The following is a 24677-nucleotide window of genomic DNA, read 5'->3' as shown; positions in this document are numbered from 1 at the left end:
GCTTGGGCCCAGGAGGTTGAGGCTGCAGTGAGCCATGATTGTGCCACTGCACTCCAGCCTGGGCAACAAAACAAGACTTCGTGTCAAAAACAAGAAAAAAAGTTGGAAAAATTTGAAACTATCAGAATGAGTCTTGATAAGAATAAACAGACTATAGAGGTAGGGAAAAAATGGACTAAATCTCAAGATTTTTGCAATGGCATCATAGGCAGGGTGATATGTTAGCAAGATAGTTGCCAGGCTCCCTTGCTATTTGATAGTCCCCCAGAGCAGCAAATTCAAGTTCAGAGCTCAAGGTTTGACTCTGCAACTAAGTTAGAGTATGATTTTAAGCAAGCTCTTTAATTTCCTAAGCCGATTCCTATACCCATGAAATAGGGCTGACAAATGTACTATCTGCACTCCAACTTTGCAGTAAGGATGAAAACTAAAATGAGATGTCTGTGAAAGTATCTGAATGTTTTCGAGTGCTCTACAAATTAAAGCACTATCATTACCATTTCAGTGGCAGCGGGAGTGAACACTGCCTGCATGGCTAGCAACAAAATCAGATCTAAGAATGTTATTGTAAATGACAACACTCACAATCCCATCTTCTTGCTACAAAAAACACCCAGCTGGCACTGACTGTACATAGGTCCCAAAGAACACCCAGGGAGGAGTATGCATGAGAATTAACGTAAGTATGGGGTCTGTAGCATGCAAATGACTAAGTCCCACAGAAAGAAACTGGATGATTATCAATACCACTTTCCACAGCTAAAAGTGTTACACGCTGAAAGTTTAACAAAATATTGTCAAAGTGGCCGGGCGCGGTGGCTCAAGCCTATAATCCCAGCACTTTGGGAGGCCGAGGCGGGCGGATCACGAGGTCAGGAGATCGAGACCATCCTGGCTGACACGGTGAAACCCCGTCTCTACTAAGAAATACAAAAAACTAGCCGGGCGAGGTGGCAGGCGCCTGTAGTCCCAGCTACTGGGGAGGCTGAGGCAGGAGAATGGCGTGAACCCGGGAGGCGGAGCTTGCAGGGAGCTGAGATCCGGCCCCTGCACTCCAGCCCGGGCGGCAGAGCGAGACTCCGTCTCAAAAAAAAAAAAAAAAAAAAAAAAAAAAAAAAAAAATTGTCAAAGAGAAAGATGCCGACTGTCATGAAGTCAAGTGTAAGGTGCTAGAATCCCAAGGTCATCTTTTTATGCTCTTTACTGGTGTGGTTCCAAAGTTCTATAATGTTTTTTGTTGTTGTTGTTTAGTTTTGAGGTTTACAACTTAAAAGTTATCTAGATTGAAAGTGCATTTAATTAATTCTTTTTTTTTTTTTTTTTTTTTTGAGACAGGGTTTCACTGGAAACCCAGGCTGGAGTTCAGTAGCGCAATCTTGGCTCACTGCAACTTTTACCTCTTGGCTTCAAGTGATCTCCCACCTCAGCCTCCTGAGTAGCTGGAACTACAGGCGCCGGCCGCCAAGCCTGGCTAATTGTTTTATTTTATTTTTGTAGAGACGGGGTTTCACCATGTTGTGCAGACTGGTCTTAAACTCCTGAGATCAAGCAATTTGCCCACCTTGGCCTCCCAAAGTGCTAGGACTACAGGCGTGAGCTACTGTACCCAGCTATAATATGTAATGTAATATGATTAAGGGGCTAAACAGGTATTTTTGAAGAAGGGTTAAAAACATGAACTATTCTGGATACTAAAGCAAAAGCTGAGCTGAAACGTGATATTTTTCAGGCATAGGAAGGATTTTTTTTGGATGAAGGCCAGTAACATTACTTGCCATTCATTGTAACTCACAATTGCTGAACAACTACATGTTCTTGACACTATGCCAAATTTTCTACATTTGAAAGAAATTTAGTTCTATCCATAACTATTGCTTGGTGTTTAAATTTTTTTAAAAAGTTCTAACAATTCCATTCTACAGGTTTTAGCATTGTCATTTTATAGATGAGAAAACTGAGGCTCAGACGTTAACTTGCCTAAAAGTCACATAACGTAGCAAGATTTGAACTCTGAATCTGCACTGTTTTCATTCTGGAGCACAACTACACTGAGACGACAAATCTGAAATCTGCCATTAAAAAAGATGACTGATGGAATTTATATTTCTAATGTAAGAACAGAATAGACAACAAACGGCTAGACAACAAAGAATCTTACCTGAACACGGAAGATGGACTTGTGGTAAAGTATATGAAAGTGCCTCCAAGTTCCCTGCCTCCCTATCTTTTCAAAATAATATGTTCCCCTTTGGTAAGAAATTGAACATCTTGTAGACTTAAACACTGAGTTAGAACTTCTGTGAACATTAGCTAAGAGCAAGATCAAATATCTCCGCTCAAGCTCTCACGGCTGTTTGTTCCTCAGTTCTCTTACCTTCATTTTCTCTCCGATCGTCTTGCTGCATAGGTTCTTCAGCTTGTTCAAGTTGTCTGCCCGAAATCTACCTAGGAATAAATAATCCAAGAATATACCAAAGAAATGCCCATAATTAAGATACTCCCTTCTCCTGATCTTGACTTCTTAGTACTGATCTCAGGTTAAGGCCTAAATGCCAGCAGAGCTGAAGGATCTGCCTCATGAAGTTATAAACTCTTAGAGCTTTATTTATTTATTTATTTATTATTATTTTTTGGAGACGGCGTCTCGCTCTTGTTGCCCAAGCTGGAGTGTAGTGGTGCAATCTTGGCTTACTGCAACTTCCGCCTCCCAAGTTCAAGCGATTCTCCTGCCACAACCTCCCGAGTAGCTGGGATTATATATAGGTGCCCGCCACCACGCCCAGCTAATTTTTGTATTTTTAGAAGAGACGGGGCTTTACCACGTTGGCCAGGCTGGTCTCGAACTCCTGACCTTGGCCTCCCAAAGTGCTGGGATTACAGGCGTGAGCCACTGTGCCCGGCCTAATCTTAGAGCTTTAGAGCCCCAAATGTAGTTGGCATACAATAGTGACTACAATGGTGTCCCCAGCATTTGGTGATAAGGAAAAGATCGTTCTGAGGTTAAAATTTAACAGTATCATAACATGTATGACACCACTATAGAGTGACACATCTGGAAAACTTGGAAGACACTCAAGTAACTAACCTGCCCAATTATCTTAAAACTCATTTAAGGAAACTAGGTGCTATGCACAGGACTCTATAAAGAGTGCAGTCATGATTGCTACCTCTCCTTGCTAGAAATGGCTAATGTTACCCTTTTACTTTGATACAATGCTCCTCTGGCAGCCTTGAAAGTAATTTAGTCTCTTATAATTTGGTTTCCTTTGGGGGAAGACAGTGCACTAACTAATCAACATTATTGGCCCAAATTAATATATTGGTATCATGGATCATCAGTCTAACTCTGATTGGTAAAATTTGGACCTCTTGGGGGGCCGGGTGCGGTGGCTCAAGCCTGTAATCCCAGCACTTTGGGGGGCTGAGACGGGTGGATCACGAGGTCAGGAGATCGAGACCATCCTGGCTAACACGGTGAAACCCCATCTCTACTAAAAAATACAAAAAACTAGCTGGGCGAGGTGGCGGGCGCCGGTAGTCCCAGCTACTCAGGAGCCTGAGGCAGGAGAATGGCGTGAACCTGGAAGGCGGAGCTTGCAGTGAGCTGAGATCCGGCCACTGCACTCCAGCCCGGACGACAGAGCGAGACTCCATCTCATTAAAAAAAAAAAAAAAAAAAAAAAAAAAAAAAAAAAAAAAAAAAAAAAAATTTTGGACCTCTTGAATCTGAACATTAGGGGCAATATGATAAAATTCAAGCACAAGCTTTCTTGTTGCTGTTGAGACAGGGTCTCACTCTGTCACCCAGGCTAGAGTACAGTGGCACAACCTCAGCTTACTGCAACCTCTGCCTCCTGGACTCAAGTGATCCTCCCACCTCAGTCTCCCAGGCAGCTAGGACTACAGGTGTGCGCCACCACACCTAGCTAATTTTTTTAATTTTTATTTTTTGCAGAGATGGAGTTTTGCTGTGTTGCCCAGGCTGGTCACAAATTCTTGGGCTCAAGCGATCCACCCATTTTGGCCTCCCAAAGTGCTAGAATTACAGGTGTGAGCCATGGCATCCAGCCAAACTCAACCTTTTAAGAGGCAAAATTGATGACTAGAAATGAGATAGCACCTACAGAACCATTCTTTAGGGTTTTAACAAGGAGCTTTCCTCTTTGATAGCTCTTTAACAAAACTTGATGCAAAATGATATCACTATTTTCTCATTCACTTATTCACATTGATAAAAGTATAGAGATGGATAATAGATTAGTGGTTGCTAGGGGTGAAATGGAGGGCAAAGGGAGTGGACTACAAAGAGGCAGCAAGAAGGATCTTTGTGGTGATGAAACAGTTCTGTATCTTGAGCATGGCAGTGGTTACGCAAATTTACACATGGTAAGATTGCAGAGAACTACACACGCACGTGTATAAAACTGGCAAAATCTGAATAAGGTTTGTGGATTGTAGCAATGTCAATTTCTTGGTTTTAATATTTTACTAGAGTTATATAAGATGTTATCATTGGGGAAAACAGGACCTTTCTACTATTTTTCCAACTTCCTGTAAATCTATAATCATTCTGAGATTCCTTCCTATTTGCAAGGCACCGGGGTAGGTATTGGGAGCATAGAAGAAAATAAGGCCAGGTGTGGTGACTCATGCCTGTAATTCCAGCACTTTGGGAGGCTGAAGTGGGTGGGTCGCTTGAGCCCAGGAATTCGAGACCACAGCCTAGGCAATGTGGCAAAACCCTGTCTCTACAAAAAAAAAAAAAAAAAAAAATACAAAAATTAGCTGAGCATGGTGGCGGGTGCCTGTGGTCCCAGCTGCTTGGGAGGCTGAAGTGAGAGGATCACTTGATCCCAGAAGGCAGAGGCTGCAGTGAGCCGAGATCGTTCCACTGCACTCCAGCCTGGGTGACAGAACAAGACTCTATCACAAAAGAGAAAAAGAAAAGAAACAAAAAGAAAATAAAACAAAACCGAATATTGTAACAGTGCTGAATGTTTCAATCAATGAATATAGTATATCCCTTCATTACTTTTAATTTCTCTCAGCAATGTTTTATAGTTTTCAGTGTATGAGTCTTAAATGTTATTTATTAGGTGTATCTCTATGTACGTGGTGCTTCTAAACTGTTACTTGTATATAGAAGTACCTTTGATTCTGTGTATTGTATCCAGTGATTTTGTTAGTTATTTAATTTTAATAGTTCAGATTCTGCATACACAATCAAGTGATCTGCAAATAATGACAGTTTCTTCCATTCCAATCTTTTATTTCTGTTTCTTGCCTTATTCATACTGCCTGGGACCTTTGGCATGATGTTGATTAGAAGAGGTGATAACAGACATACTTGTCTTGTTCCTAACCTCAAGGGGAAAGCATTCAACATTTCATCATTAAGAAAAATGTGGCCGGATGCAGTGGCTCACACTTGTAATACCAGCACTTCGGGAGGCCAAGGCGGGCAGATCACGAGATCATGAGATCGAGACCATCCTGGCCAACATGGTGAAAACCCCATTTCTACTAAAAATACAAAAATTAGCTGGGCATGGTGGCACGTACTTGTAGTGCCAGCTACTCAGGAGGCTGAGGCAGGAGAATCGCTTGAACCTAGGAGGCAGAGGTTGCATAAGCTGAGGTCGCACCACTGCATTCCAGCCTGGCAACAGAATGAGACTCTGTCTCAAGAAAAAGAAGAGAAGAGAAGAGACAAGACAAGACAAGGGTTTTTCTGTAAGTATCTACTATCAGATTAAGGAAGCTCCCTTCTATTCTCAGTTTATTGCATTTTTATCATGAGCAATTGACTCTCCACATTAAAAAAAATTTTGATCTATCTCACATAAAACACCAAAATTAATATTAAATAAATCTTATACCTAAACGTAAAAAGTAAATAAATAAAATGTCTACAAAAAAAAAAAAAAAAACCAAAAACTGGAGAATCTCTTCTGGAGGTTAAGATATAACATGATTTTCAAAACAGAATACAAATTCTGTGATTTATCTATTGTGTTTTGGAAAAATTAGGAACTTCTATTCATCACAAGACTGAAAGAATGAAAAGGCAAGCCACAGAATGGGAGAGGAGATCTGTGGTATCTGTATCTCACAGGTATTCTTCTATCCACTCTATATAAATAATTCCTATAAACCACTAAGAAAAGGACAAATAAAAATTGGTCAAAAGGCTTGAACAGGTACTTCTCAAAATAGGCTATCCAAATGCCATCAACTTATGAAAAAGCGCTCAATATCTTTAGTCACCAAAAAAATGCAAATTAAAATAACACTGAGATACCACGATATATCTACCAGAATGGCTAAATTAAAAGGACTGCCAATGTCAAGTATTGGCAAGAATGCCAAGCAACTGGAACTCTTAGATATTGCTAGTGGGAATATCAATCATTACAACCACTTTGGAAAACTACTTGGTATTATCTACTAAATCTAAACATGTGCCCACCCTATGATCCAGCAATTCTACTCCTTGGTACATACCCAACAGAAATGAGTGTTTATGTCTACCAATAGACGCACATAAGAATGTACACATGTTCTTTTTTTTTTTTTTTTTTTTTTTTTTTGAGACGGAGTCTCGATCTGTCGCCCAGGCTGGAGTGCAGTGGCGCGATCTCGGCTCACTGCAAGCTCCGCCTCCCGGGCCGACGCCATTCTCCTGCCTCAGCCTCCCGAGTAGCTGGGACCACAAGCGCCCGCCTCCGCGCCCGGCTAATTTTTTGTATTTTTAGTAGAGACGGGGTTTCACCATTTTAGCCAGGATGGTCTCGATCTCCTGACCTTGTGATCCACCCGCCTCAGCCTCCCAAAGTGCTGGGATTACAGACGTGAGCCACTGCGCCCGGCCAGAATGTACACATGTTCTTATCACAAAATGTAAGTATTTGAGGTGATGGATATGTTAATTAGCTTGCGTTTATTATTCTACATTGTGTTCATAAATCATAACATTACATTGTACCCTATAAATATACACAACTATAATTTGTTAGTTGACAAACAGTTTTTTAAAAAGAGTCTCTAGAAGCTTATTCATAATGCCCTCAACCGGTAACAACCCAGTTTATCTAAACGTCATGAAGTAAATAAGCCAGTAGAATTGATTGGCATATTTACATAATGGAGTATTATATAGCAATGAAAAGAACCAACTACTGCTACATGTTAGTAACATGGATGAATCTTACAGACATAATCTTGAAAGAAAGAAGCCATGCTGGGCCCGGTGGCTCATGCCTGTAATCCCAGCACTTCAGGAGGCCGAGGCGGGTGGATCACAAGGTTAGGAGATCAAGACCATCCTGGCTAACATGGTGAAACCCACCTCTACTAAAATACAAAAAAAATTAGCCAGGTGTGGTGGTGGGCGCCTGTAGTCCCAGCTACTCGGGAGGCTGAGGCAGGAGAATGGTGTGAGCCCAGAAGGTGGAGGTTGCAGTGAGCCAAGATCGTACCACTGCACTCCAGCCCAGGCGACTGAGCAAGACTCTCTCAAAAAAAAAAAAAAAGGAAGCCATATACAAAAGTATATACTACACAAGTCCATTTACATGAAGTTCAAAATCAGGCAAAGGAATTTATGGTGATAGAGGTAAGAATACTATTTTTTTTTGGAGGAGGGGCTGACTGGGAGGTGGCGTAAGGCAATCTGCTGGTGTGCTGTAAATGTCTTATATTTTGACCTGGGTGTTACATTGGTGTATAGATTGAGAAAACTCATCAACCTGTATACTAAGATTTGTGTACTTTACTGTTTATATGTCAATAAAAATAAGTTTCCGAAGGGTATATACAGGAATAGTATAGATGCTGTAGGAGAGTTGTAAGATAACATAAGGAGAGCACTCAACAAATGAGGTGGCACTACGAGAGTAGTTGAGTGGCAAAGAGGGCTGATGGAAGCGGGAGCGGCACACCCTGATAAGAAACGTGCCAGGAAGAAGCAACAGTCACAGAGTGTGAAAGAGTCTAAGAGCAGCAGTAACAACCTAGAGCAAAGAGCGGGAGGTCCTGTGCGGGGAGTGTAGACGGCGAGGCCAGGAAGGCACGGGGGACTTTGTAAAGTGTATTCAGAAATTTGGATTTTTATGTTTTAAGGCTGTACTGCCCAATATAGTAGCTTTCAATACCATGTGACTATTAGCATTTGAAATTTGAAATGAGCACCTGAACAGAGTGGTGCTTTAAGTGTGAAACACACTTTGGAGTTTGAGAACTTCTACAAATAAAAAAAAGTAAAATATCTCAGTAGTTTCAGTAATTTTTTTTTTTTTTTTTCCAGATGAAGTCTCACTTTGTCCTGCAGGCTGGAGTGCAACGGCGCGATCTCCGCTCACTGCAACCTCTGCCTCCTGAGTTCAAGCGATTCTCCTGCCTCGGCCTCCCGAGTAGCTGGGATTACAGGTGCCCACCACCACGCCTGGCTAATTTTTTGTTTTTTTTTTTTTTTTTTTGAGACAGAGTTTTGTTCTGTCACCCAGGTTGGAGTGCAGTGGCGTGATCTCGGCTCACTGCAAGCTCTGCCTCCCAGGTTCACGCCATTCTCCTGCGTCAGCCTACCGAGTAGCTGGGACTACAGGCGCCCGCCACCTCGCCTGGCTAATTATTTTTGTATTTCTAGTAGAGATGGGGTTTCACCATGTGGGTCAGGCTCATCTCAAACTCCTGACCTCAGGTGATACACCCGCCTCAGCCTCCCAAAGAGCTGGGATTACAGGCGTGAGCCACCGCGCCAGGCTAGTTTCAGTAATTTAAAAACACTGGCCGGGCGCGGTGGCTCACGCCTGTAATCCCAGCACTTTGGGAGGCCGAGGCGGGCGGATCACAAGGTCAGGAGATCGAGACCACGGTGAAACCCCGTCTCTACTAAAAATACAAAAAATTAGCCGGGCGCGGTTGTGGGCGCCTGTAGTCCCAGCTACTCGGGAGGCTGAGGCAGGAGAATGGCGTGAACCCGGGAGGCGGAGCTTGCAGTGAGCCGAGATCGCGCCACTCCACTCCAGCCTGGGCTGGGCGACAGAGCGAGACTCCGTCTCAAAAAAAAAAAAAAAAAAAAAAACACTGATTATATGTTGAAAATATAATTTTGGGGCTGGGCGTGGTGGTTCACCACGCCCAGGCTGACCTCAGGGCACTGGCCAGGCCCCCTACCTTGGAGGAAAATGATTTGATCTTCCCAAAGAATGACTTCTTGCTGGTAAAGATGAGGTCGTCTTCCACATCCTCGCCTTCCATGATGGCACAGCTGTCAGCTGCTGGCAGGTCACAGTCCTTGAGGGTAGCATTCATCACCAGCTTGGAGTACTTGTACTCTAGTCTATAAAGCAGGAGGATGGGAAAGACAAGGATCCCAAAACGTGCGAATAAGGGGGAAAGAGGTAGAGAGGTTGGGCTACAAACAGGTCCTATTCCCATGCCAAGGGTAAGGAGACTGAAGCATGGTAAAACGGTGTCAGGGCTGCGGGACTAGAAGGAATCGTGGTTCCCAGTTCAGTGATCTTTGTTCCTTAAGCCTGTTTCTGTGATCTCAAAGTTCAATAGAAATATCAAAATCTTAATGTCATTCTCTGTATTGTTAAGAATAACAAATTAAGGATATTCTTTGCTTTTCAGAATTTAACATCCATTTATAGACTGCCACGTGGTACCATCCCTGTTCAGGAGTCAGGATAACCAAACCATGCACTGGATAAGTGGTTCAACAAGTCTCTGGCCAGAGTCACAGAGTCTGTAGCCAATTCCAGAGAAAAACCCCATTAATTTACACTTTCAGATATTCTCCCTGATCAATAATCCAACCCTGTCCATCCCCAAACTCCAATACCGCATCATGTACTTTTGATTTGTTTTCCAAAAGTAGCAAGTCAAGACGGTGAGCAGGATGGCAGTACAGGTGCCTGCAGAGATGCCCACTTTCAGCCAGAAATCTGTGGTTTTGCAGATGGTGACTCTCTGCTCAGGCAGAGAAATGCCACCAGAGCATAGCTTGGGTTCTCGCCACACGTAAGTAGTCTTCTGTTGGGGAGAAAAACAAGGAACTCAGATCTCTCGTTCCCTTCTCTCGTGGGAGTGCCCGATCAGAGGGAAACCCACCTGGATCCCAGCCACACAGCTGCTGACGATAGCGTGGTAGTCAGCCACTGAGCAGAGCGGGCAAGCAGCCGCACTCTCCCACAGGAAGTGGAAGTTGCAGCCATCACAGATCCCATCCGAGCACGTTCTAGCAAAGCAGAAAAGAGGCCTGAGCTCTCACTGGCTGGACTGGTGGGGAAGATCTGGTTGGAGGCCTGTTGTCTCATAGCTTGCCTGATTCACCCTCTCTCTGCCCAAACCGTTAGCCCTACCAGGATCCTTCCAACTAGTCCTTAACACCGGTTTTGATCTCTGATTTCACTGATAAGAGGCCTTCCTGGCCTCCAATGGGCTCTCCACCCTCTGCCCGTTTATGTTTTTGCTGACATTGTATGAGAGCTATTGTAAGGTGTCTGAGCTCTAGCACGGCTGACCCAACAACCCCTTTGAGGTTCCTGTCCTCCCCACAGACTTGTGACATTTGCAATAGCCACTTTGATGCAGCTTCCTGGCAATGGGATTAGAGTTGAGGTGGGGTTCAGGAATGAGCTTCCGGTCCTGGATACCTGTTATGTACTTTATTGTGATGTTTACAACGGCAAGAACAGGGATTTGACACTCAGACACCACTACTGGGTCAAGACGCCCTGCTTTGCTCCCCATCTCCCCAGTCAGTTGTTTAGGCGCAGCATATCCAAAATGTCTTCCTCGAGACGCCAGTGCCCGTCAAGATGTTAGTTGCTGTTATGCGGGGAGGGGAGGGGGGTGTCCTGTGGTCATATTCATTTGGAAATTTTTGATTTAGTTCACTCAGCTATTAAACTCAGAACTGGGTATTTTCATTGCAGAGAGATTCCTAGGATCCCTAAACCTTTACTAAACCTCCTAATAGCCAGAGATCATGAAACGTCCTAAAGTCTCCTTGTCTCATTTCATCCTCAAAACAACCCGCTGAGGGAATTTAGCATTACACCCATTTTTTTTTTTTTTGAGACGGAGTCTCGCTCTGTCGCCCAGGCTGGAGTGCAGTGGCCGGATCTCTGCTCACTGCAAGCTCCGCCTCCCGGGTTCACGCCATTCTCCTGCCTCAGCCTCCGGAGTAGCTGGGACTACAGGCGCCCGCCACCTCGCCCGGCTAGTTTTTTGTATTTTTTTTTTTTTTAGTAGAGACGGGGTTTCACCGTCTTAGCCAGGATGGTCTCGATCTCCTGACCTCGTGATCCGCCCGTCTCGGCCTCCCAAAGTACTGGGATTACAGGCTTGAGCCACCGTGCCTGGCCGCATTACACCCATTTTTATAGATAAGGAAACAAGAGGCCTAAAGACGGTAAGAAACGTAGCCATGATAACATAGCTAGTTAGTGGAGGAGATGATTCAATCTGGCTCTCAGCCGAGCTGTTGGTTACAATGCTACGCAGCTGCCACCATAATGGACCAGGAATATGAGAGCAGCTTTCACTCTTCCTTCTACCCCATTCTTGCCATATGAAGATTAAGGGTCTGGGGCCATGACTCTGCCCCTAAGAGCCCATTAATGGATCTCAAATTCTTTTCTTTTTTCTCCTTTTCACTAATCTCTGGATCTCAGGATGGAATGACTTCAAGGAAGGGAGATTTTGGCCTTCGTCACACCCCTTTGCAGGGCTTACCCTGGCAGCGACAAACTTCCAGGGACAGTTTTCTGTGGACTGCACCTGACATGGATGGTGGTTGATCTCCCAGAACTGCAGGACTGGGTCACATCATTGGACCTGCGGAGAAAGCCAGCCCCCAGGGGGGAATGAATCACTCAGCTGTGTTCCTGGACAGCCACCAAGTGAAATCCGCATGGAGCAATTCCCTTGCTGGGGAAGTCGGGACTTGGGCTTTAGCCTGGCACACAGGGAGTGCACAGGCCTTGGATTATATGTGGAAAGGGTGGGGATCAACAATATGTAGTCAAGGGGGAAATGCCCTGGTTTAGGAAAGTCATGGCTAGCATCCACTGGAGCCTGCTTAGGCTGGAAGGGAAGTCCACTGCAGATCATCCAATATTTCTCCTTGCCTCTAGGGCAGATCTGCTCCAATAATATCTAAGAAGCTGGGATCAGGAACTCCCAGCCTTTAGCTATCATGACTGGGCAGATCTGCTAGACCTCAGACATGTTCTGGCTTGATAAGCAGTAGGTGACTAGAGAGGGAGGGATGCAGCAGAAATTATGGAGCAGTCCTAGGTTTCACTTGCAGTAGCCTAGCCTCTCATCTTCACCTATAAAAGAAGATCACGTCCGGTATTCCCAAGGACTCCGGGTGGAAAAGTTCAGCAGGGGAGGTGATTCCATCCAGAGTCATATCTATTGTCACCCCTGCCAAATCAGAGCTCCTAATTAATTCTCGCTAGCAGCATTAGCTGGCAACCACTTCAATTCTTCCAATACCTTCAACATCCAACCTCACTGCATCTCATCACATCCCTGATTGACTTATGAAAGGGTGAAACAAGGGTTTGTCAGAGTCCCCGGGAGCACTTTGCACACAGAGTGGAATAGAAAACACAGGTCAAGAGGTTGGGCCCCTCATGTGGGGCCTTTTACCTCCCAGCCTGGTAACCTCACACTCTCCTACACATACACACACACACACACGTACACACTCTCTCTCTCTCTCTCTCAAACAAGGCTGAGGCAGCAGAGTTACTCACCAATAAGTCGGTCAGCAAGGCTGACAGGCTGTGAGGAAACCCCGGCCTTGTAGCCTGTCACCTCTGGGGGGATGATGACTGTCTGGCAGACGTAGGCTGTGATAGATTTGGAGAACCCTGACTCACCCTCAGGAATCCGGAGGTCAGTGACATTGTCGGTGCACACAGACATTTTCCGACCCTGGTGGGGGAGTGGGAGGAAGAAGTGGGAAAAAGGGAGTGGTCACAGAGGAATTCCCAGAAGGGAATAGGGAAGGCTTTTTTACATCTAAATTTTCAGCGTTCCAATGGTATGTTGCAGGGGAATGATTCGTCCCAGGTCTAATGACGAGATAGATTTGATTTTCTGGTTTTGTTTTGTTTTCTTTTGAGGCAGGGTCTTGATCTATCGCCCAGGCAATGGTGCAATCATAGTTCACCAAAGCCTTCACTTCCTGGACTCAAGCAATCCTCCTGCCTCAATCTCCCAGAGTGTTGGGATTACAGGGGTGAGCCACTGTGCCTAGCCAACATTTTCAGTGTTATATATTTTATTATAAATGGTGCTGGCCGGGCGCAGTGGCTCACACTTGTAATCCCAGCACTTTGGGAGGCCGAGGCAGGTGGATCCTGAGGTCAAGAGATTGAGACCATCCTGGCCAACGTGGTGAAACCCTGTCTGTACTAAAAACACAAAAATTAGCTGGATGTGGTGGTGCGCGCCTGTAGTCCCAGCTACTTGGGAGGCTGAGACAGGAGAATCGCTTGAACCCGGGAGGCGGAGGTTGCAGTGAGCGGAGATCATGCCACTGCACTCTGGCCTGGCGACAGAATGAGAGTCCACCTCAAAAAAAAAAAAAAAAAAAAAAAAAAAGTGCTAAATCTGGTGTCTCAGCCTTTTTTTTTTTTTTTTTTTTTCCTAGATTGTAAGTAGATGAGCTTGAAAACTGAAGGAAACCTTTACATTACAATAAAATAAAGAGTTCTATAGGCCGGGCGCGGTGGCTCAAGCCTGTAATCCCAGCACTTTGGGAGGCCGAGATGGGCAGATCACAAGGTCAGGAGATCGAGACCATCCTGGCTAACACAGTGAAACCCCGTCTCTACTAAAAAATACAAAAAACTAGCCAGGCTAGGTGGTGGGCGCCTGTAGTCCCAGCTACTGGGGAGGCTGAAGCAGGAGAATGGCGTGAACCCGGGAGGTGGAGCTTGCAGTGAGCTGAGATCCAGTCACTGCACTGCAGCCTGGACGACAGAGCCAGACTCCGTCTCAAAAAAAAAAAAAAAAAAAATACAAAAAACTAGCCGGGCGAGGTGGCGGGCGCCTGTAGTCCCAGCTACTCGGGAGGCTGAGGCAGGAGAATGGCGTAAACCTGGGAGGCGGAGCTTGCAGTGAGCTGAGATCTGGCCACTGCACTCCAGCCCGGGCTACAGAGTGAGACTCCGTCTCAAAAAAAAAAAAAAAAAAAAAGAGTTCTGTCTTTGAACTAAGGATCTGTAGTGTGGCAGTACACCATAAGCATTTCTAAACAGGAAAGGAGTAGAGAAAAAAAGTACACCATTTCCCCAAATTCCCCACCTTTGTTGCTCTCCATAATTCGCTGAATGACACTTTGGTACATGGAGCCTGCTTTATTCAGTCTTATTTCCTAAGTGATCATGACCTGTTACTCCTGAGGCTTCATTTTAACTTCTTCGAAGACTTCTGAAAACAAGATAGAGACACGTATCTCTAATCTTTCACAGGTTAGTTTCTTTCTTGACATGTTCTCTATATAAACACCCATCAACTTCTTTGCATGCTGCAGAGGATGGGTCAGAGCTCTATGATGTAAAGGCCTTACCACCAACAGAGTCAAAGACTAGATGCTCAAGATGCACTTTATATTGTAATTTTTTTTTAGATGGAGTCTTGCTGTGTTGTCCAGGCTAGAGTGCAGTGGCACGATCTTGGCTCACTACAACTACTGCCCCCGGGTTCAAGTAATTCTCCTGCCTCAGCCTCCCGAGTAGCTGGGACTACACACGTGTGCCACCATGCCCAGCTAATTTTTCTATTTTTAGTAGAAACAGGGTTTCACCATATTGGCCAGGCTGATCTCGAACTCCTAACCTCAGGTGATCCGCCTGCCTTGGCTTCCAAATTCCTAGGATTACAGGCGTGAGCCACCGTGCCCAGCCTATTTCGTAACATTTGAAATGAACTTTCCCATTGCTAATTGTGGCTTGCTTGCAGTTTAGTCAAGTGCAGCGGTGGGATTAACCTTTGCATTTCTGCCTTTGAATTTTGGATCTGAAATATTTGCAGCAGCATGAAATGGCTGATGGTGACAATCTTTCCTTATAAAGCATTTCATGTTACTTTCTTTCATGCTGTCAGCAAAGAGACATGTGGATGAAATAGAAACAGCTGATTTTATCCAGCCTCTAGGAAACAAGCGACAAATGCAGTGATTGCTGCTTTTTCAAGGAAGGGAAAAAAACCTTTCCTCCTGTGTATTTCTGGGTTTTTGTTTGTTTGTTTTGTTTTGTTTTGTTTTGTTTTGTTTTGTTTTTTGAGACAGAGTCTCACTCTGTCGCCCGGGCTGGAGTGCACTGGCACGATCTCGACTCACTGCACGCTCGGCCTCCCAGGTTTATGCCATTGTCCTGCCTCAGCCTCCCGAGCAGCTGGACTACAGGTGCCCGCCACCACGCCCAGATAATTTTTTGTATTTTTAGTAGAGACGGGGTTTCACCGTGTTAGCCAGGATGGTCTCGATCTCCTGACCTCGTGATCCGCCCACCTTGGCCTCCCAAATGCTGGGATTACAGGCGTGAGCCACCACGCCCGGCCTTCCTCCTGCATATTTTTAAATAGACTAATTCTGAGGAAATAAAGGTCAGGTAAGAGTAAAAGAACACCTTATTTTATTTTATTTTATTTTATTTATTTATTTTTTTGAGATGAAGTTTCATTCTTTTTGCCCAGGCTGGAGTGCAATGGCGCGATCTCAGCTCACTGCAAACCTCCACCTCCCAGGTTCAAGCGATTCTCCTGCCTCAGCCTCCCCAGTAGCTGGGATTACAGGCATGCACCACCACGCTCGGCTAATTTTTTTGTATTTTTAGTAGAGACGGGGTTTCTCCATATTGGTCAGGCCAGTCTCGAACTCCCCACCTCAGGTGATCCGCCTGCTTCGGCCTCCCAAAGTGCTGGGATTATAGGCGTAAACCACCGCACTCAGCACCCAGCAAGAACACATTATTTTAAACATCTATATTTTCTTAAGTGTTTATAATCCTGATTATTTAACTTGAGGGAAAAAAATCCTCAGGGATAATAACATTTAAAAACCTTTGAAGCTCCTCAACCCCCTGCTGCCTGAAGGATTTCTGATTTTCTCCTGTGTCTGTCTCTGGCCTCTGATCCACGGGCCTCCCCCATTCAATTCTCACCCTGTCAAACTTACCTGGTTTCCACAGAGACTGAGGGTAAAGTGATGGAAGTATTTCAGCCCTTTGGAAGTGAAGCTTGGCCCTCCAGCAAGAGTGACAGTGTTTGCCAAAGCGGAGAAGTTGTAGTTGAAAGTCCTGGTCGGAGTGTTGCGTGAGAAGATGCAATCGTTGTAGCACAGAGAGTGGATCTGACGGGGAGAGGGACGGGTCAGGCCCACTGGTCAGGCAGGGCCTTGAGGGGCCGCAGCCGAGAATAGCAGTTTTCTCCCCAGTCTGGTCCCGCCCAAATGGGGTCAAGAGGAGGAAGAAAGGATTAGGGGTGACTAGCAAAAGAAGTGAAACAGGCACTAGGGGATTTATGTACATTTGCCATTCAGTTATTAGCACATATGTGATGGACAAACCCAAACCTGTTATTGTTCAGAAGGGAGTTTGGTCAAATTCTATAGCCTTATTCCTGTGCCTAGATTATAGAAGCCTCTCAAGACACAAGAGGATCCTTTTTACTTTCCAGCAGAAGACAATGAGGTACTAACCAGAAAAGGGTATCTGAGATGGAAGAAGAGAAATTTTTCTTGCTCCCTCCTCACCCCCTCACTGTGTAAAACTCACTGAACTCTGCTTCCTGTTTCTCAGGTTCTCTGTAGGAAACTGAACTCAGAAAGGGGCTTTTCTTCCCATAAACCCGTTCATTGCTCTGTTTTAGGGTCACCATTCAGCGGCAGCCGCACACAATTGTCATTCCCTCGCACAGCAGCAGAGGGAGCTCCAGGGAAGGAAGGTTGTAGCAAAAGTCCAGGGTACCGGAAAGAGGTTGCCAGGGGTCTGTAGAATCGCTGCACTTCATTGCGCAGATGAACTAGGCAACGTTTGCAGAGTACATATTGATAGTGCCTTACAGGTGTATGTGCGTATAGTTGTGATCAGTAAAATACAAATTCATTTAAAAGCATCGATTAATATCTGAGAGCTGTTAGTCGTAAGTACTTCTCAGATGCAGAAAGTACATGGGGGCAACAACACTGCTCCCCACTTTATTTATTAGTTTTTATAGGTGCTTTTTAAAATTTATTTTGTAAATTAGAGACAGGATCTTGCTCTGTCACCCAGGCTGGAGGGCAGTGGCACAATCATGGCTCATGACAACCTTGAACCCCGGGGCTCAAGTGATCTTCCCACCTCAGGCTCCCAAAGTGTTGGGATGACAGGTGTGAGCCACTGCAGGCAGCCTCTTCCCACTTAGGAAAGGAATCCTTATACTTGTAAAGCTGAGAAGCCACTGGGATAGAAGACAGCAATGCCAGTTATCATATGTCCCAGCAATGGTTGGGTTTCTATCTTTCCAAAGAAGGGGTAGATTTCCATAATAACAGGCTGGATTGAATGATGCTGAATATAAGCCACAGGCCCCACCCCACTGTTCCTTCCCTCTGGGTCTCTGCACACCTGCCAAATAACCCCCTGGGCCAGACGGTCACCAACCTGTCTTACCTGCCACTAAAGAGGAGACTTGTCAGTGACTGAGTCCTGGACCCTGGAAATCAAGGCCCTGCTCACCCTCTACAGTCACAGCCTGGATGGGTGTCCTCCAGGACTCCAACCTAGGAGTATGCTGGGGGAGCACCTGGGGATCAGCCTCTAAAGAACCCCACCCAGGAGCCAGCATCTTCTGAGCTCATCCAAGCAGAGGGTCAGGTTTAGGATAAATGCCAGACTGCAGGTACCTTGTTGTTCTTGGTCCCTGGACCGCAGGGCACACAGGCCTGGACGCCGTAAGGCTGGTGGGCTTTCAGAATTGTGTTAGGGGGACAGGAATGGCAGGTTCCTGAATCTCGCTCAATATAGTAACCAGCAGGACAAGAGGTGCAGGAGGAGCCCACATCAGAGGCTTCTAGGGCACAGGGACGGCAGTAGGAGGCCACACCATTCATAACATTGGTGACATTGATGGAGTAGATCTTGGCAACGTCATTGGTGTACTTCCTGCTCTGGAGACAAGGAAACAAGAGGGGAGAGGGGAGAGGCCTGAGACAGCAGCAACAATTGAGGCCTCTAGAAAGAGCAAGGTAGTTAATCTTCCATCCTGTGATACTCAAGAAGAATCTTAGAAGCATCCGACTCTTTACTCACTTACCAGTAGCTCTTTATATGTATTTGGTGTCATTTTAAAATGAGACTGAACCATTTATAGGACATATAAAAATATTAAGTACCATGGGGAAAATACATAATATATACTGTTTTATGAAAAAAGCAAGTTTTCTCCTTGTAAAAGAGGCAAAAATGTATTTGTACAGAAACAAACAGTGTATAGGAGATGGTCCAGATGTTAACTGGTTTATCTCTGGGTAGTAGGATTATGGCTGATTTTATTTCTTATTTTTGTTTATTTCTATTTTCTGAGTCTTCTGCAATGAGCCTGTATTCCTTTGAGTTAAGAAAATAAAACTAGAGTTGTTACTATTAAAAACAACAACAAGTGTGGTTCCACATGTATCAGGGCAGGGACTACAAGGAGGGCCAGCTTATTTCTTAGTGTCATCTTTCCAGGAAGTCATCCGGACAGACGAGGTGGTCCTCAGAGGCCTGGGTCAGGCAGTTTCCTGCTTGACTCCCTAAGATCCTTCTCACCCTTGGATTCTGAACTTCAGACTCACACTTAAGCTAATGCTAGGAATCCTCCTGTGTTCAGAGGGTCTCCCCTGGGAGCTGAGGGTCTGAGGAAGGGGAGGAACTTACTGCCTCAAGAAAAGTGGTCCTCTGGAAGACCCAGGTGAAGCTTGTGGTCGTGTTCTCCTCAATGATGTAGGTATAGGACTGTTTGCCTTTGGAACCTTTCCACGTCTCCACAGGAGTGCTGGTCCTAGAATTCACACCCTGAACCCAGGACAGACAAGTGAAGAGGGTGCGATGGCCAGAGGGGAAGTGGGTGCCCATGTGGCTGCCATCCCAGGTGCCATCACAGTTGGTGAGACCCTTGTTAAACTGTGAAGTCCCTGCCGGTCAGTCTGGGCCTCTCCTCTGTGGAATCACTACAAGGGGGGTGTCAGCCACGTGGACACACCAATGGGGCAGACGGGGTAACCCTCCCCTGAAGGCCCTCTAGCGGGCAAAGAAAGGAAAACGTACCACCATGAAGTAGAGCTCACAGTTCACAGAACAGAGGGTCTCAAAGACAAATGTGATTCTGGCCACCTCTTTATTCTCTGTGTCTGCCATCACCGACTGCGGAGGTCTATAGGGGCAGAAATTAAATGTCAGTTCTAGAGGCCAGGCAGTGCTTACTGAAGAGCCCAGACAACAGCAGAGGGTCTGCCGGGGAATAGGGTTAGGTTCTGAGTATGATGGAAAGTGTGTGGACTAAATCCAATTGTGCCCTCCTAGCTATGTGACCTTGACCTAGCCAAACCACAGTTTCCTCATCTGTGAAATGGAGGTGATTAAATATCTTTCTCACCTACCTGCCATCATTGCAGGCAGACCTGAATGCATGACAGATGTGGTGGTCCTTTACAAAATGCTGTATCACCTCACTAGCAGAATATGGTCTACAGACCAGCAGCTCGGCCATCTCCTTGAGTTTATTAGAACTGCAGAACCTCAGGCTCCTCCCAGGCCAGTGAATCGGAATCTGCATGTTAATAGATTCCCAGGCGATTCGTGCGCACATTTAAGTTTGAGAAGCACTTCTATCCTAAGACTGTAAACTGTCGACATTTGCTCAGCAGCTCTCTCTCCAGCACTGGGGAGATTTGCCGGGGTTAAAGGAGCGGAATTTGTGATCCAGCAAAGTCCTCAGTTTGGTCCTCCTTTGGAAAGACAGAGCCATGCCCAGGCAGACTGGGGTGGTAGTGGGGATGAGGCAGCACTTTACTGTGATGATGAGATTTGCAAATTGGAAAGTACTTTTTGAGTGTTATTCCAAAAAGCCTAAAAAGTTTGCTCGCCTTGCAAACACAGGCTTTATCTGGCCAGCTCTGAGTAATGTATGTTAAGGGAAGGCAAACTGAGCACCATCCCAGGGATGGGAAGCAGGGACCTCGAAGGAGGGAATGAAGGCGTCAGATTGGCACTGGGGAAGCACATTCAGTGGCTGCCCCTTATCTTAAAGCACATATGGGCAGAAGAGTTCACTTTGGCCTTGGAAATTCATTCACGGCTTTCCTTTTGGCTTTAGCCATTTCCTGAATTCTGAGGACCTCCAGTTCTCAGCTTATGTCTACGCAGTTGTGTTAACCAGTGGGCTAGAAAAACCATCTCAACCTCAGTGAGTCCTAAATCACACACTGGTTTTATGGATGAGGGTCCCGAAGCCTGAACAGGTGAAGTGACTTTTCCCAAGGTCGCACAGCCAGTAAGCGGCAAAGCACAAGTGCCCTGTCTTCCAGTCCAGTGTTCCTTCCACCACACCACACTGCCAGGAGGTGTGTTTGTGTGTTTGTTTAGTGGGAAACAAATTTTCCTGTTGCCCTGGGATAAGGGGACAAATATAATAAGAACAGTCCTTCCCAATCTTCTTGCCCCAAATAAAGATGAACTGGCAATGGACATTTCTGACCGTATTATTTTTTATTTTATTTTATTTTTTTCTAATCTTAAGTGATGCTGTGTGGTGAAAAAATTGGAATAGCATGTGGCTAATGGAGGGAGAAGCTATACGGGATGAGAGAGCAGTTGGTAAATCAACACGGACAGCAACTTGAAAAACATATTAGCATTTGGTTACATTGGTCAAATATGACTGTGCCCTCTGTTCTCAACTGACATTTGAAATGAAATGAAACACAACCCCAGAAGGCCTCTCCTCTACAAGATTCCAAAATACGTGGGAATCGGATATGGCCACGCTGGCCTGGACTCCCCTGTGCTTTGGATTCCTCACCTAAATCCTGGCACAACCAGAGTGAGAATCATGAAGTCATTGTCTGAGGCTCCAGCCGCTGTGTAAATGTGATCACCAGCCACCTCCCAGCCTGAAAAGGAAAGGGAAGAGTTAATGCCTTGTGCTCTTGGGTGCAAGGCAAATGTGCACCCAGACGACACTCTGGAAGGAAGGTTTGACACCATCTTTTGAGGCGCCCAGAACCACCACTGAACATGAACCATGTTACTTATCCTGCCACTTTGGTCAAAGACCCTGAAGCTCTCAGAGCAAGACCTTTGAAGTGCACGCTCATGTTTCTAGCTCTGTTCCTTCCTCTAAAGCCGTCTTGGCAGAACATATGTCCATGAGGAATGGAACTTTCAAGGGAATGCATGACATAGTTAGCTTATTTTTCTCAGACATCACTATTATGAAGAAATGTGAAGTTGGAAGAACTGAGGGTGTGCAGGGAGCTGACAGCTCATGGCACAGGGAGAGGCAATTACCTGTCATGCCCTTGTACTCGAAGTTGATCCCACTGAGAACGGTCGTTTCCATGTTTGTGGGCAGCGTGTTCCACCATTTGTATTCAAATCCCACAGCAGGTTCAGTCCCCGCAGGGCAGTGGGTACAATCTGGGGAACCACAAGATCCATGCATTCAGTGGGAAGGCTGCAGTCACTCTGACTGGAGCTGCTGCCACACAGACAAGTGGCAACAGTTGTGGGCAGCCCACAAGCCTGGCTGCTAAGTACCGCTGCAGGAAGTTGTACCAAGTGGACTCAAAAACATTCTGACAATGTATTTAACTAACTCAAGATGTAAACACTAAGCCTTCATTCCAATATGCCAACCATCCTATTTGCCCACCCCAATTTTCATTTCAAAACTTAACTGTATCTCTAGTCTGATACATGTAATTCATATTATTGTCATATTATCATTAAATGCATTCATATTAACAGGTACACAATCACCCCAAGGCAGCATGGCTTATAGGTTTTGGTTGTGTCGAGCTGGTCATCCCAGCCCCTTAAGCCTTCTAGTCAGCATCTCTGCCATATGCTGGAAGCTCTGCTTTGAGGATTGGGCACTTTCAGGCCTGAGTCACATTTGCAGTTGGAGTGAGGAGGAAGGAAGGCGGCCTGAATTCTGACTCTGACCTGCAGACGAGGCCAGCCCTGACCTCTCTTCTGAATTTAGTCCTCAGAGGTGGCCTGGTCCTTACTGCCTCCCTTGGAAGGGCGGAGTCTGCATTCAACTGGCCACTCTGAGTGCCCACGCAGCCCACCCGCACAGTCGATGTGGGGATGGGTGTGCTGCAGGGAGTGGGGTGGTGAGGCGGTTACCTGAGCCATTGGAGTAGGAACCGTATGGGCAGGGCTGGCAGGTGCTGTTGCTGGTTTTGAAGAAGCCTGGGTTGCAGGGTGGGCAGCTGGTCTTCACACCAGAGGCAGGCAGCTTCACCGCCCCCTCAAGGTCCTCGCTACAGATTTTCGGCTTGGCCCATTTGTACATGAGCTGTGTCTGCAGAAATGAATTAAGCACAACTCAGCCTGTGTGAGATTTAGGACGTCTCTGGGACTCTGCCTTGAGGATGGGGGTTGGGGGCAGAGATCCAGATTCTGGGCCACATAGAGCTCCCCTGGGGTGGGGAACTTTGTGTTGGTCACAGATGTATCCCAAGCACCTAGCGCAGTGCCTGATTCCTGGTTGTGCTCAGTCACTGTCTGCCAAATGAATGTTGCTTGGGTGACAAGGAATAGCTCTAATGAAGACTTTATGACACAGAATATGGGACCAGTTGTCTTAGAGAAAGCTCCGATTCCACTGTAGAATCTTATTGCTACCAAGGTCACAGGAAGCGCAGCTGGTGAAAATCCCAGAACACGGAAAGGCACAGGGTGGAGGTGGCTCAGATGCCCCCTGGGGACTGAGGAGGTGGCAGAGATGTCCCAACTTATTTTTTGAGGTGTGCATTCTTTGCTGTTTTATTTATTGGGTAAACGTTTACAGAAAGCCTAATGCATCTATGTGCCAGATCTGGTGTCTCAGAGATGAATGAAACGTGACCCCTGCACTGGGTGCAGAAGTGGCGGGCGCCTGTAGTCCCAGCTACTCGGGAGGCTGAGGCAGGAGAATGGCATGAACCTGGGAGGCGGAGCTTGCAGTGAGCCAAGATCGCGCCACTACACTCCAGCCTGGGCAACAGAGCGAGACTCCGTCTCAAAAAAAAAAAAAAAAAAAAAAAAGAAATATAGCAAATGCAACTAAGGAAGTGAATTTTTCATTTTATTATCATTTTTTAAATATTTCATTTTTTGAATCAGAGTCTCACTCTGTTGCCTGGTTTGGAGTGCAGTGGTGCGATCTCGGATCACTGCAGCCTCTGCCTCTTGGGTCCAAGTTATTCTCCTGCCTCAGCCACCCAGGTAGCTGGGATTACAGGAATGTGCCACCACACCTGGCTAATCTTCGTATTTTTGGTAGAGATGGTGTTTCACCATGTTGGCCAGGCTGGTCTTGAACTTCTGACCTCATGTGATCTGCCTGCCTCAGCCTCCTAAAAACCTGGGATTACAGGCATGAGCCACCGCACCCAGCTGAATTTTTCATTTTAAAATGTACATAGCCACACGTGGCCAGTGGCTACCATTTACAGAGTGCAGCTGTAGATACTGGAAGACAGCCATGCCACCTTAGTACCAAAATTTGAAGTTAATAAGTAAGCTCATGAGTCAAGTCAGCTCCCCAAGCCTCTTTTCCCTTTTTGTTAATAGCAGAATGCAGTATCCCAATCCCACTCCAAGCTCTTTCTTACCAGAAGTGGGGCATGAGATCCGGGCTATAGCACAACTTCTTCCTGGCCATAGTGACTGGTCCAGGAAGAAAATAAGCAGAGCTCGGATTGTCATAATCCTTGCTTGGAATGTTCTATATTACGAAGTAAAGCAGCTTCTTCAATTTGGAGTTGTAAGGAGGGAACCCTAGAACTGCTGGCCATCATGTTCCTTTGCCACTCTGAGAATAAAACCAAAATTAGGATAAAAGACAGAGACAGAGTCTTGCTTCTCAAGTACTTAGATCCAGTCAACCCTAAATTCAGCTCCATCCCTTCTTTTCCATGTTTCGGTGAGGTAAGCCAATAACTGCCTTGTTTATGCTATTAATAGTTTTGAGTTAAGTTGTATCACTTGCAACCTAAAATAGTCTTAATGCAAAGCCCCACTCAGTCTGGGCAACACAGTGAAATAGCTTCTCTAGCCAGGCATGCCTGTAGTCCCAGCTACTCGGGAGGCTGAGGTGGGAGGATTATTTGAGCGCAGGAGGTCAAGGCAGTGAGCCGTGATTGTGCCACTGCACTCCAGCCTGGGTGACAGAGTAAGCAGTTTACTGCACCCTTGACCGCCCAGGCTCAAACGATTCTCCCACCTCACCCTCCTGAGTAGCTGGGAACACAAACGGACACCACTGTGCCTGGCTCTATTTTTCAGAGATGGGGTCTTGTCATCTTGCCCAGCCTGGTCTCCAACTCCTGGGCTCAAGCGATCCTCCCGCCTCAGCCTCCCAAGCAGCTGGGACTACAGGCATGCCACCATGCCTGGCTAATTGTTTTGTAT

The 24677-nt window shown here is 46.0% G+C and overlaps 1 protein-coding gene across 7 annotated transcripts in view; it reads right to left on the bottom strand.

Annotated features, from left to right (window-relative positions):
* LOC135968061 (transcription initiation factor TFIID subunit 13) overlaps positions 1-24677 on the bottom strand; it is a 60961-nt gene that overhangs the window by 21651 nt on the left and 14633 nt on the right. For 2 of the 7 annotated variants that reach the window (XM_074000086.1, XM_074000106.1), the window contains exon 1: positions 2375-2433. In XM_074000086.1, the coding sequence (XP_073856187.1) occupies positions 2375-2380 (6 nt within the window). In that variant the 5' untranslated portion in view covers positions 2381-2433. Of the gene's footprint in view, positions 1-2374; positions 2442-9174; positions 9356-9859; positions 10039-10116; positions 10244-11645; positions 11848-12344; positions 12442-12776; positions 12958-16207; positions 16382-17917; positions 18182-18932; positions 19071-19322; positions 19429-21075; positions 21167-21563; positions 21693-22406; positions 22585-23878; positions 24079-24677 lie in introns of those variants that run through there. The other 5 variants (XM_065533050.2, XM_074000078.1, XM_074000067.1 and 2 more) reach the window with 5 other exon arrangements.

Source organism: Macaca fascicularis, chromosome 1, assembly GCF_037993035.2.
Source record: "Macaca fascicularis isolate 582-1 chromosome 1, T2T-MFA8v1.1".
NCBI lineage: Eukaryota > Metazoa > Chordata > Mammalia > Primates > Cercopithecidae > Macaca > Macaca fascicularis.
Note: the sequence above shows the minus strand (reverse complement) of the source record. Positions and strands in the feature narration are given on the sequence as shown.